Genomic DNA, 13,691 nt, shown 5'->3' on the forward strand with positions numbered 1-13,691 from the left:
CAAAGATGAGAATGTTTTATATGTTAACTTCTATTTCCCTAAATGGATGTGTCCCTTTTCTCAGAAATGCATTCCATGTATAGCAGTCAGGAAAATACTCAGGTATTCTCAAATTCTCTCACATAGAAACATCAAAGTATATATTTTCTCATTGTCTTCTACTTAATTGTGAAAAGAGAAAGTGATCATGTGTTTCTATATGAGGCGTTAGTATACCGAAAGACCGTAATTTAAAAATCCCTCGGTTTGTAAAAGTATAAGTCCTGTTCTCTTGTTTCACACTTAAAATTTTTTAAATTTCTTGGGGTGCCTGGGTGGCTCAGTCGGTTAAACGTCTGACTCTTGATTTTGACTCAGGTCATGATCTCAGGGTCCTGGGATGGAGCCCCACCCTGAACTCTGCACTCAGTGGGGAGTCTGCTTGTCCCTCTGCCCCTCTCCCTGCTCATGCTCTCTTTTTGTCTCTCTCTCTCTCTCGCTAACAAATAAAATCTTTAAAAAATTTTTTTAGGGGCGCCTGGGTGGCTCAGTCTGTTAAGCGGCTGCTTTCGGCTCAGGTCATGATCCTGGGGTCTTGGGATCGAGTCCCACATCCGGCTCCCTGCTCAGCGGAGAGCCTGTTTCTCCCTCTCCATCTGCCTGTCACTCTGCCTACTTGTGCTCTCTCTCTGTCAAATAAATAAATAAAATCTTTAAAAAAAATAAATAAATAAATAAAATTTTTTTTTAAATTCTTGTAATCAGTGTTAAATTTTTTTTGGAAAGCCTTCTAAAGTTTTGCATTTTCTGTTTTATTTAGGAAATCCAAACTTGTCATTCTTTCAGATAGGTAACAATGCTCATTAAAAACTAGATGTATTATTCTTTTTTTTTTTTTTAAGTTCAACATGGAGCTTGAACTCATGACCCTGAGATTAAGACCTGAGCTGAGATCAAAAGTCAGATGCTTAACCCACTGAGCAACCTAGGCGCCCCTAGAAATAGTCTTCTCTACTATGTAATTGAAAGTGTTTATTAGGCATTCTCTGTGTTCTGCAAAACATTTTCTTGAGCAAAATTTCATGGACCTTAGAGAAGCAAGAATGAACGCAGTGACCTTCCCTGCCATAAAATACATTGAAAGAAAAAGCAACAGATGGAGGGTTAAGAACAGATGACCCCAATTTTCATCTCCTAAAACTGCCTTTCTTGACTGCCCCTATTAGTAATGTACCTATTTGTACATTGTGGCATTCTACTTGCTTTTGAAACTGTTATGTCACAATACTGGTGTGTTTATTCAAAGTTTTCTTATATACTCAGCCATTCCTTAACTTATATTGCGAAATCTAATATAATACGATATTCTTTTTATTTGTACTTTTTTGCTCTCATACAGGTCTTCTTTGTGGTTTTATTTTATAGATGCAGATATCAGTGAGTCTGGCATTTCAGTGAGAAGTACTGGGTCAGCAACGTCCTTGGCTAGTCAGGGAGAGAGAAGGCGACGCACCCTTCCCCAGCTTCCAAATGAAGAAAAGTCTCTTGAGAGCTCCAGAGCCAAGGGTGTAACACAGAGGTCAGAGATTGGAGAAAAACAAGACACAGAACTTCAGGAGAAAGAAGCACCTGCACAGGCATACCAGAAGGATAAACAAGATGCCGACAGAGCCTTGAGTAAGATGAGCAGGGCAGTGAACGGCGAGGCTGCGAAACCTGGCGGAGATAATAAAACCCTGCTTCACTTGGGCAGCTCTTCTGGAAAGGACAAAAGTGAAACTGATAAGGAAACTTCTTTGGTAAAGCAGACATTAGCTAAAATTCAGCAACAAGAACAAAAGGAGCAGGCACAGTGGACACCTACCAAGTTGTTAGCTTCCAAGAATGTTTCAGGTCAGATAGATAGGTGCCGGGAGGAATCTTTCAAACAAGAGTCACAGCCTCAAGAAAAAATTCCAGGCCACTCTACAAGCAAAGGAGAAAGGGTGACACAAAACGAGGGCAAGCGAAGAAAAGCTGAGGACGTTCTCAAAGGTCAGACTTCAAAGGGCGGCGATAAGAAGGAATCCTCCAAGTCCTTGGTTCGGCAAGGAAGCTTCACCATAGAAAAACCTAGCCCCAACATACCCATAGAACTTATTCCCCATATAAATAAGCAGACTTCGTCTACACCGCCTTCTCTGGCTTTGACAGCTGCCAGCAGAATACGAGAAAGAAGTGACTCTGTGGATACTGATTCTAGTATGGACACCACCCTTATTCTAAAGGACACAGAAGCAGTAATGGCTTTTCTAGAAGCCAAGCTGCGTGAAGATAATAAAACTGATGAAGGCCCAGATACTCCCAGTTATAATAGAGACAACTCTATCTCCCCAGAATCTGATGTGGACACAGCGAGTACAATCAGTCTGGTCACAGGAGAGACTGAAAGAAAGTCAACCCAAAAGCGAAAGAGTTTCACGAGTCTCTATAAAGATAGGTGTTCCACGAGTTCTCCTTCTAAAGATGTTACAAAATCATCATCTTCAGGTGCTAGGGAGAAAATTGAGAAGAAAACAAAAAGTCGTTCCTCAGATGTAGGCTCAAGAGCGGATGGCCGCAAATTTGTACAGTCCAGTGGAAGAATAAGACAACCTTCAGTGGATTTAACAGACGATGACCAGACCTCCAGTGTACCTCATTCTGCCATCTCTGACATTATGTCATCAGATCAGGAAACTTACTCTTGTAAATCTCATGCCAGGACTCCACTTACCTCAACTGATGAGCATGCACATTCCAAACTGGAAGGAAGTAAAGTAACTAAATCTAAGACTTCTCCCATAGCACCTGGATCTTCCAGTAAATCAACGACTCTTCCCAGGCCACGGCCTACCAGGACTTCCCTCTTGCGCAGAGCACGACTTGGTGAAGTGTCCGACAGCGAACTGGCTGACGCTGACAAAGCATCCGTTGCTTCTGAAGTGTCCACAACCAGTTCCACGTCAAAGCCGCCCACAGGAAGGCGTAACATCTCTAGGATTGATTTACTGGCTCAGCCTCGTCGAACAAGGCTTGGCTCCTTGTCAGCTCGCAGTGACTCTGAGGCAACAATCTCTAGAAGTAGTGCCTCTTCGCGGACTGCAGAAGCTATCATTCGAAGTGGAGCCAGATTAGTACCTTCAGATAAATTTTCTCCTAGAATTAGAGCTAACAGTATCTCTCGACTGTCAGACTCCAAGGTCAAAAGTATGAGCTCAGCACATGGCTCTCCTTCAGGTAAATTGGGTCCAGACTTTTTACAATATTAGCATAATATTTCTTTCATGTTTTGGGACTCTTTTTTAAAAAAAATTAGATGTCTAGTGTGACTTCTAAAAATATTCAGCAAAAAGGTTATGCTATAAGAGGGTATTTTCTCCTATAAAAATTATTTTAGTTAGCTCATTAGTAAATGGAAAATTCAGAAGTTACACACACTTCCAGTGAATGCTCTGGGGCAAAGTAGTGATTTCGAAATTAGAACCTATTTCGGAATGTTAGTGTCTGGATTCATGTGTCAAATTAGATGAATAATACCTGGATTAAATAATAGGAATTGACATTGTACTGCTAAAAGCATGTGTTTGATTTTTAAATATCCTCACATAATTCAAGGCCCTTAATCTGAAGAGCAGGATACCCTTTATTATTCCTTGAGAGCTAAGTGAAATAATTGCTGTTTTACCCTTGCTTTCCCATTTATGTAGAAATGTCTCATATGCTTTTTAAAGTTCAATCTGTTTACAGTTGGGGCAGGTGAAAACTAATTCTTAATATATTTCAGCGGAAGAAGTGGATTCGTGAGATAATCCCTAAGCACATATGGGTCTAACCAGGCTACAGAAATTTAACTGGTTATGAGTACTGTCTCATAAAGCACTCTTCTGTCCCTTAACTGTAGTCATTAGCTGTCATTGAGTGTACTTCCAAAGGTTACTTCCTCCCCGCCAGAATCTAACGGCTCCTGGGATACTCTGTGCTGGTGTACTTCATACTCAGAGCTGTAGCCGGGGAGAGTACGTGTGTGACCAGAGTCCTCACCCACATTCCTGTGTGTACCTGTGAGCGTTGACCCTTACTTCATAATCAGCCTCACACCTGGGTGGGGCTGCGGAGGCCAGTGGGGGGAAACCAGCTGCTCAGAGACTTAGCCTGTCTTACCAGCACAAGCATCCGAGCACGTGCGAAGGCTTGAGGGAAGAGTGAGGGACGGTTGGTATGCAATCTGGTGTTCCGAGTTCGACGTCTCCCACAGTGTAGCCACAGGCCTCAAGCCTAACGGTGCTGCTCGTGTTCTGTTTTCACTCTGTATTCCCCTTCTGTCGTCCTCACTGCCAGTCCCCCCACTCTGCCGCACTCACATCTCCCTCTCTCCAGGTCAGGGGCTGTGGTCATGATGGGCAGATCCATGGTGGGAGTGCATGTAGGCGGGAGATAGGTGACCTAGAATCCTGACTCCAGAAGAAGAGCTGGCATTTTCCCTCGTGCCCCCACCCTCCCCGCTTCTGCAATCGAAGCTTTCGGTGCCGGTTCATGCAGTTACCGCAAGCGTTTTAGAATTCACTGCTCTCTCTTGGTTGATGTTTACCCAGTGTTGGTTTTCTGTCCTTCTTACGGCTCTACCTCTTCAGTTCACATTTCCTTTGTGCTACATTCTCTGGTGTGTACCGTGATAGGGTTTCTTCTGCCACGTCGCTTGTTCCATCACCTCCTCTCCACTTCAGCACATAGAAATGTTACAGTTTTCTCCTGTCTCACCGTAAGCTGTAACGCAAGCCGTATATCACTAAGTAGCATGGGACGGTTCCTTCTGTACCGGTCGTCTGGCCCAGAACACATGAGTGAGCTGATCTTATTCCTCAGTGTTGAACACGAAGGGCTTCTGTGAGATGCAAGCCAAATAGGACTACTTAAGCAAGTCCAAGAAACCGCTATAAGATGCTACATTATATCTTTAAAGATAAATTGTGTTTTCTGCTTTGAATACAGAACTTGATAAACATGCAGTTTTCTATATCCAAAAAGTACCTTGAATTGCTTATTGAAATTCCCTAGGGTAAACTGAGGTACATGATGTGGGCCTTCTTCATACTTAACAGCGGCATATTAAATAATTAGAACCATAGAATTGAAAAGCTGGGAGGGTCATTCTGTTTAGGTAACTCGGGCCAAGAGATGCAGTGACCCGCCCTGGTCACGTAGCCGTGGCAGGGACAGGATGAGAAGCCCCAAGGCCTTTTCATTCCCAGCCTCTTGCTGCTTCTGCCACATCCGGTCTGGCTCTCGGAAACAGTCTGTATCTACTTGCTTGCAGGCTTCCAGAGGTTGGCTGGAATTTATTGGATTCTCTCAGGAGTATATACAAGGCCAACATATAATATATTCGGTATATTGTCCACTATAATCTATGTAATTCTGATGTTTTACTAAATTCATGAAGCCATATCATGATGCAGGATTTTATGTTCAGATTCTCTCAAGATACCCGTTTATAGTATTCTATCCCATCTAGAAGGATAATGGCTAGGATCTCGTAGTCAGTGGTAACGTACTAAAATAGTTATATGGGTAGGTAATAAAAAAAACAATAAGAAAAACAGACACTTTTTTGATCTAGTTGCTAATTGGGGTGTCTTTGATGCTGTGATATTTCTACTTAAGATAATTATAATACCTTGAATGGAAAAAGAAAATAAAAATTCTTAGCTTTAGCTTTTGAATTATGATTTAAGGGGCGCCTGGGTGGCTTAGTCAGTTGAGCGTCTGCCTTCGGCTCAGGTCATGATCCCGGGCTTCCAGGATGGAGCCCCGTGTCAGACTTCCTTCTCAGCGGGTAGTCTGCTTCTCCTTCTACCTCTGCCCCTTTCCCCACTTGTGCTCCCTCTCTCTCAAAATAAATAAATAAAATCTTAAAATATATATATATATATGATTTAAAAGAATATAAAACCATACTGGTTAGGGTTGCTGTACAAACGGTAAACTTTAAAGGACTTAGAGATCTCTGAACCTAGAGCCTGTGATACGTCCAGATTGGCATATGTGAAAATAATTCTGTAATGTTTCAAATTTCATAATTTAGGCCATGTCTAAAAAAAGTTTTTCAAAGAAATGTGTATGATAAAAATAGAAGAATGGAATCTCTGACTTAGAAGCATTAAGAGTAAAAGTTCTTTTATGCTTCTTTCATTCTGATGTAATTTGCTTTTAGGAAAGTTTAGTCCCCACTCCCCCCTCCCCCGCCTTCCTTCAGTGATCCTTCAATACCAAGTTATGTTAAAATATCCAGATTTACTTTGATAAGATACATTTAAAACTAAGTGTGCTGTATTATCAAAATAAAGCAATTGGTTTTCATTATATTTTAGGTGCACATTTAAGAAAAAAAACATGTTAACATCCTCAGAATTTTTTTAGGCTGTTTGCTTTCTCCTTTTTATTCTAAACGTCAAATTTTATAGATGGTAGGAATTAGGTATTGGGCATGCATGGCTTCAGTTATTTCTTCCTCCAGGTCAAAGATCAATACGGAATATCGTCAGGGATCTTTTTCCCCAAATGTTCTTATTGCTACCTGCTTATAGATACACATGTAAAATACATTTGTGGTTTTGTTTCCCACCAAAATATTCTGATATAAAGTGTGAAATGTAGTGTTTGTTTCCTGAAATGTGTTTGTTACATCTATAGATGTGGATGTGTTTTAAGGCCAACAAAGTTTTGGTTAGCAGTAAAAGAAATCAGAGCATTCACAAATAAATAATCCTAGTAACTCTTCCTTTTTCAATTCTTGACAGTATGTCTTCATAGTGAATAGAGTAGTTTATTACTCCCATAACAAGGAGTGTTGCATAATTTTATAACAAAATAAGTTTTATAATTAATGTAACTAAAATAATTTTCAGGTTAGCTATAAAATTAATTAAGCTGATCTTAGAACTTTGATTTTACTATATGTGCTGTCTAGCACCTCACCAACCAAGAAAACCTCCCTAGGGATTGGGATTTCAAATACCTTTGACATAAATTTTCAATTTAATGATTTATCTGAAATGTCTTACTAGTACCAATAATATATCAAATAAGCCTAATGCTATAAAATTAAATTTAATTCTATGCAGGGTTTTACCTGAACAGAATAAAATTCAAGAGGAAGAAGTAAAATTTCTCTTCATGGTTAGAAATCACAAAAACCATCATTCCATGAGAAATTGAGGATGTCTTTTCAAAGAAGAGTTAGCCTAACTGGAATTGTAAAAATAAATTTTTTAAATAAGGATTTTCTAACATGTAATCATGAAGTCCTCGGAATAACAGCAAAAGAGCTTTGAACTCTGGGAGTCGGTAGACCTGGCTTAAACTTTGATTTAAGTAAGGCAAGACCTTTCCAGGCCTCTTTTTTTCTCCATAAATTGAAGAACTTATGCTAATGTCTAAGGTCTTAATACTCTAAAAATCTATGAAATAAGTAGGCAATAGGGAAAGTTGAAAACATTCTAACTTGAAGTTTTCTCTGCAGTAACTAGCAGATTGTAGGGATATTTTTTCTTCAGATAAACTTTGCTGCTATAGTTCAGAAGCAAAGATTAAGAAAGCAAAAGATGCTGAAAGAAGGTGTTTGGGAAATCACAGGCCCTGCTCTCTCTCCCATGGGTAGTGATCATTCCGCTGGTGTCCGCTCTCATCTTGGCTGTTCTACAGGCCAGGTGGCGTCCAGACGGAATGGAAGCTCTGCTTCCTAGCACACCCTGTGGGTGATTGGGGTGCCATTGGTAAGGACAGCCCTTGAGAATTTCATCTCTCAGCTATACCCTACTTATTTTATCTCTCATTTTGCCCTCAATTTTAAGAGAACAAACCTAAAAATGTTACCTTTCAGTTTTTAAGTTATGCTTTATTCTTATGGTTGCTTTTCTTTCTAAAGATATTATTAAGCTTCACCAATCTTACTGGCCTCTAGATAGACCTGTAAAAATAAATGGGAACTTTATGAACGTCATTTGAAAAAGGAATTTTTCTCTTTTTTTTTCCTCCAAAATGTAATTATTTTATGATCTTGAGATTCAAACTATTAAAAGTTGATTCTAATGTGGCTCTGCTTACATATTGTCACCTAACACCTAGCACTGGCTTCTCAGTTTCTCCTCCTGCTTTCATGTGTTGTGCCCCCATGAAATAAAGCAACCATCGATGCCATGCTTTCTGAGTTACGCCCAAGTGAACGACCTTAGCTCCGTCATACCTACCTGTTTTCACATCTCCTGCAGTTTATTACAACTCTTTACTATTGGTTTTGTTTTCACCCCAAACAACTTTCAGTTGTTGTAAGTATGGTTTCCATAGTTTCCAAATCAAAAAATCGGGAAATTTAATCTAACGAATCATCTTTCTTATTTGTGAACTTGTTTTCTATGAATAATATTCTAAGGTAGCAAAATGAATAAACATTTAATGTTTAATGAAATGCCTTTATTAAGAAGTATAAACATTGCAATATTTCTAATTTTTTTTCCTAAAGCCTTTTTGCTCTTATTCCTAAACTTTTTCTGAAATTGTTTTCAAGTATTAGGGTCAGTTCAATTTGTAGGGTTTTTTAGATGTCTAAAATAGTAATTTTCCACTGTGGTAAAAGTATTTTTATATTAATGAATTATCTTATAATGGTAAAACCAGAAAATATATTGACTACCGCCTTCAAAAGACACTATGAGTAATTACCTGCAGTTCTGTATATGTGTTTGCATACACTTTTCCAGAAAGCCATGAAGTTTCTTCTATCTTCTTACACCCATAAATCTTGTTCCAAGCTCCACGAGCTTCAAATGAGAGTGTGAATCAGGACAAATGGGTAGGCTCTGATATAGGGCGTATTCCCAATTATAGATTTCTCTGCTTCTTAAAACAATTCTGGTGGCAGTGATCATCAGTTTATCTGACAGCCACCTGAGCCTTACCAGAGTCCCAGAGGCAAAAATGTGATTTGGGGAGGAAAAAACAGGAGAAGCATAAAATTCCAGTGAAGTAGGATGAAAGAATTTTAGACTCTACCAACCTATGCAGCCTAGGGTCAGTTCCTGTTTTAAAAGAAGGGGAGAGAGAAAGAGAGAGAGGGAGAGAGGGAAAGAAAAAGAAAACTCTTCTAATATTAATAGCAGTTGGAACTTCTAGCTCAACTCTAGACAAAGTTTTTGTCACTTTAGCCACCAAAAAAATCTGATGCTTTTCAGTAGGTTTTTCTTAATCTGAGAAAAGCAAATGGTCAGTATCTAGAAATTCATTCATTTATTCAGAAGTAGTTATTAAACATTTGCTAGCCAGATACTCTGCCAAGTGCTAGGTGTGCTGGAGTAGATTAAACAGGCATGGCTCCTGCCCTTGTGAAGTTTACCATGAATCAGCCATTATTGCCCTGTTTTTGACCTCTGTCCTGTGCCTCACAAATTATTTGTATGTTTGGTTCTCCCATGAACAGTAGTAGTGAAATTAATTTGTCTTCTGATTTTTCAGATGTGTCAGCAACGCCATCTCTTAAGTGTCTTTACTAACCTTAAATAAGAAAGTGGTTGCCACTTTCTCTAACGTGACTGTTGACAGCACCTCCCGTGCCTTCAACGTCAGTGGTTGTGAGAATAGCTCCGTAGAGCTTTGCTCCTTGTAGGTCTTACGTCATTGTCTGTTCTCACCATACGTTTTCAGTGTCAAAGTGGCAGAGAGTTGTACTGAAGATGCTTTGTTGTGTTTTTACCATGTAAAAAGATTTTTTCCAATCATAGCATAACAGGATGTTGAGTGACAGAGGTAATGTTTTTTTTCTGCCATAAAAGCATAATTTCCACAGCAGGAATTATGCACATTTGTATGTTGGGAAAAGAGGTTTTTACCATCTCCATGTTGAAAGTCTATGTGGCATGAGGAAATCTTTTCCCTTATTTTTATTTTTGTTGTTGTTGCTGTTACTGTCATTTAAAAAAAATCCATATCTTCACTCAAATGAGAAATATTTGCAACTAAAAAGTACCCAAGTTAAACATTTATGAATAGAGCTTGCTTAGTTGTTTATCATTAGTGAATTTGTCATCTGAATGTTGTATTCACCATACTACGGAAAACATGGTCTTTCAGTTGTTTTTGATTACTCATTGTTTTTAATTCACCAAAATGTATTGTTTCTATCTTTAAGAAGTAGTAGACTTATGATTTTTGTGAGGTATGTGTATGTCAGTTATTGAAAATTGTGCTGTGTGTGTCTCATGGTGTTTTTGAAATCATGATTTTTTTCTCCTTTAAAAGGTAACATAATAATTCTTTTTTTAATAATTAAACTAATTTAGTAAATTCAAGATGGAGGCGCTTTCCTACTGATTATGCTTCCACCTCAGAAGATGAATTTGGATCAAACCGTAATTCCCCTAAACATACTCGTCTACGTACTTCTCCAGCCCTGAAAACTACTCGGTTGCAGAGCTCTGGGTCAGCAATGCCTACTAGTTCTTCGTTCAAGCACCGGATCAAAGAACAGGAAGACTACATCCGAGATTGGACTGCTCATCGAGAAGAGATAGCCAGGTTGGTTTTTAATGGATCATCTTTAAGAGTTGAAATTTTTTGTCAGTGTTTCAACTTGATAACAAATTTTAGCTTTTGTGTGATTTGTACAAATAGTCCAAGAAATGAAATCTGCAGGTAGCTGTGAACTTAGTTTTCCTCCAAAGTATTGCTCGCCATCCAATTTCTCTGTTCATGTTTTTAATGCCAATGCTACTAACATATTGTAGAACTAATTTATTTTGGTTGCAGCCCCCTTTCTTGTTTCTAGATACCATTTTTGAAAGGTAGTGTCAGCTACCTTAATTCTTACATAATTAAGAATTGTGCAGCTGAATTTTTGATTACTTTCCTTTTATTTTCCAAAGAGGTAATACATTGCTCATGTTCTCTGGGGAGAATTAGAGGAGGTGGATTTTTACTCACACTTTTATGAGTTCATTAGGCACAATTTAATTCAACCCTTTATTAATTATTTTGAATATAAAATAAATTTGTTTAGTGTAACCTTTAGGTTATATAATAAAAATTCATGCTGCAGATGTGATTTTTAATTAGTACCTTGTCATGGCTGAACATTGAAGAGAGGCTACACTCAAACAGATGCTCTTGTAGTTAAACTATGTTTTTTTAAGTTTGTAAGATATTAAATTTTACTGCGGTGTTTTATACCATAAGTTACCTAAACATTTTCACTGTTTACATGCTATAGTTATTTCTGCCTTCAGTTTAAGACCCTGATCCTCAAGTTTTACATTTGGCAACATTATTAAAGAACATAATATATAATAGTCCATAGGTGCTTTAAAAAAAAAAAAAAAACTCTTACCATAATTTAATGGTATTTATCTTTTTTTTTTTTCTTTGTTGACTTCTTTGAATTATGTTTTTTCCTGGCTCATTTCTTTAATGTAATGTTTATGTTTTTTGGTCTTTAATGACCATTTACTTATAATTGCTTATAATTCTTTGACAGCGTGCCCTTTTAATCTCATTGTGCTGCTTAAACATTTTATTTTGCCATACAAATAGCTTTCTGTGAGACTAATTATTGAGGCATTGCAAGCCAGTTAGGGGACAGGCCTGTCTGTCCTTCAGGATCATGAATTATTATGAGCCCGCAGGATGGCTGCGGTGAATTTCAACCCATTTGTTATTCTTGTGGGCACGGCTGGCGACAGCAGGCCTTGTCCTCCTCCCATCCTTTCCCCTTCCTGTGGAGGAGAGATCTCACCACACCTGCTCAGGAGGTATCTGGGCAGCTAGAGGGTGTGTCTGCTTCCCCTTGGAGGGCCCACCCCCTTGAAGCCCTGGGCCCCGGACCAGAACACTTGGACCCACTTCCCTGCCCCCACGCGGAAAAGAGATACTGCAGAGGGGACAGTGCCCAGGAACTCGAGGTGACCTTTTCACTTGCTTCCATCTTGTTACCACATGCATTCTATCAGCACTGTCTCTGTATCTCGTTATCTGTAGCAGGACTGCTAAACGGCCAGGCCATTTAACCTCTAATGGCTTTATGCCTTTTCCCTCTAGTTTGTTAGTAGCCCTATGTTTATACAACTTGCCTTTGGGATTTTAATTTTTTAAGGTGTATTTTTCAGCCATATATCTGAAAGCAAGGAAAGCAGATGGATTGCAAAGCTCCAAATAAAATGTTTGTATCATTTTAGAATTTCCTCCTCTAGCAGATTTGATGGGGGTGGAGACCGAGAATAAGAACAAGGATTATAAGCTTGGAGTTAAAAAAAAAAAAAGTATACAGATACAAGATTAGGAAATATTCCAGTGAGCGTAACCTAGAAGCATCATTATGGAATTAGTAAGCTTAGATTTAAGAGCTATATGAAGAGGTCCATACTATTTATTGAATTATATAAATCTGTCATTTCTACTTGAAGATACTCAGTACTTTGGTTTTCTTCATAATTTTGCTCTTTAGAATTCCTAATGCTGGTTTTTAGTAGGTGCTGAGACTTTTAAGCAGTTTGGATTTAAACCAATTTAATGGTATTATTGAGTCAACTTTAAGATAGAAATTGTCACATAAAGAAACAACTGGCATGTACAAGATAAACTTGCAGATTAAAAGAAGGCTTTGGGGTGCTTACTACTGAACAGTTTACATCGTGTATACATTAGTTACTCGTGTTAGTATAGTTTTTACTGCATAACCTGTTGAGATTGCTATTGTCTGTTTATTTAACTTGTTTTTTTCTAATTAGCTCACACTGCTGTCTACAAATATCGGAAGCTTCATTGTACAAGTGTCTGCATAAAAACTTGAAACCAAAAGTGGATTTTTGGATAAACTCATGCTTATCTATTTTTTGTCTCTTTTAAGTTTGGTTATTCTGTTTTTCATCCTAGTTCATTTATTTCAGAAATGCAAGAGTTGAGTATAGTATGTAAGAGAACACTTTAAACTCTTTCCAGAAGAATTATATCAACAGTTAACAAGTTTTTAAAAATTACATGTGGAATGATAATGTGAGATGTAGCATGACATAATAAAAAGATCTAGTTAATGCCACTTATTGGTGACTTTAACCAAGAAACGCTCATATAACCTCTCCTAAGCCTTATTTTCCTCATCTGTAAAACAAGATGTAAAACAAGATGATGAATACCTCTCCTACATGGTGACTGTGAGAATGAAGTGAGTTGACGAGTTATAAAGCTTCTTTCTAGGGGTGCTCATTATCATGTAGTGTTTTTGATTCTATTATAATATACGTTACATAATCATATATAATATAATGTGCTCCTTATATTAATTCTAAGCTTAGATCAGAACATATTTATTGGTGTTCTTCCTACCTTTTTGTATTGTTAAATAAAGGAATTGACCACAGATTGTGTCTATTAGGCCATAAGCTTCCATTTAGCTTCTTTTTAAATCTGTAGTTAAATTGTTATGCAACGACTGCATTCCTTGAAAGTCTTTCAAGCTTACATTTTGCCCAAGTTAAAAAAATGTTACTTTGTACCTGCTTTCGATTTTAAAGTTGCAGAAGCTTTCACGTGTTGTTTTAAGAATGTTCTGCCATTCCGAAACCTTCCCTGTGGAAGTAGCCAAATTGAGTTCGGTAGATGCATAACTTGGAAAACCTTCATATCTCATTGAATTGAGATCTTTTTTGAGA

General features: G+C 38.2%; 1 protein-coding gene across 9 annotated transcripts in view; it reads left to right on the forward strand.

The window, feature by feature from the left end:
• Nucleotides 1–13,691, forward strand: part of CEP170 (centrosomal protein 170) — a 129,259-nt gene that overhangs the window by 97,802 nt on the left and 17,766 nt on the right. For 7 of the 9 annotated variants that reach the window (XM_036096987.2, XM_036096989.2, XM_036096985.2 and 4 more), the window contains 2 exons: nt 1,405–3,237; nt 10,332–10,566. In XM_036096987.2, the coding sequence (XP_035952880.2) occupies nt 1,405–3,237; nt 10,332–10,566 (2,068 nt within the window). The remainder of the gene's footprint in view (nt 1–1,404; nt 3,238–10,331; nt 10,567–13,691) is intronic. The other 2 variants (XM_036096991.2, XM_036096986.2) reach the window with 1 other exon arrangement.

Source organism: Halichoerus grypus, chromosome 7, assembly GCF_964656455.1.
Source record: "Halichoerus grypus chromosome 7, mHalGry1.hap1.1, whole genome shotgun sequence".
NCBI classification, from domain to species: domain Eukaryota; kingdom Metazoa; phylum Chordata; class Mammalia; order Carnivora; family Phocidae; genus Halichoerus; species Halichoerus grypus.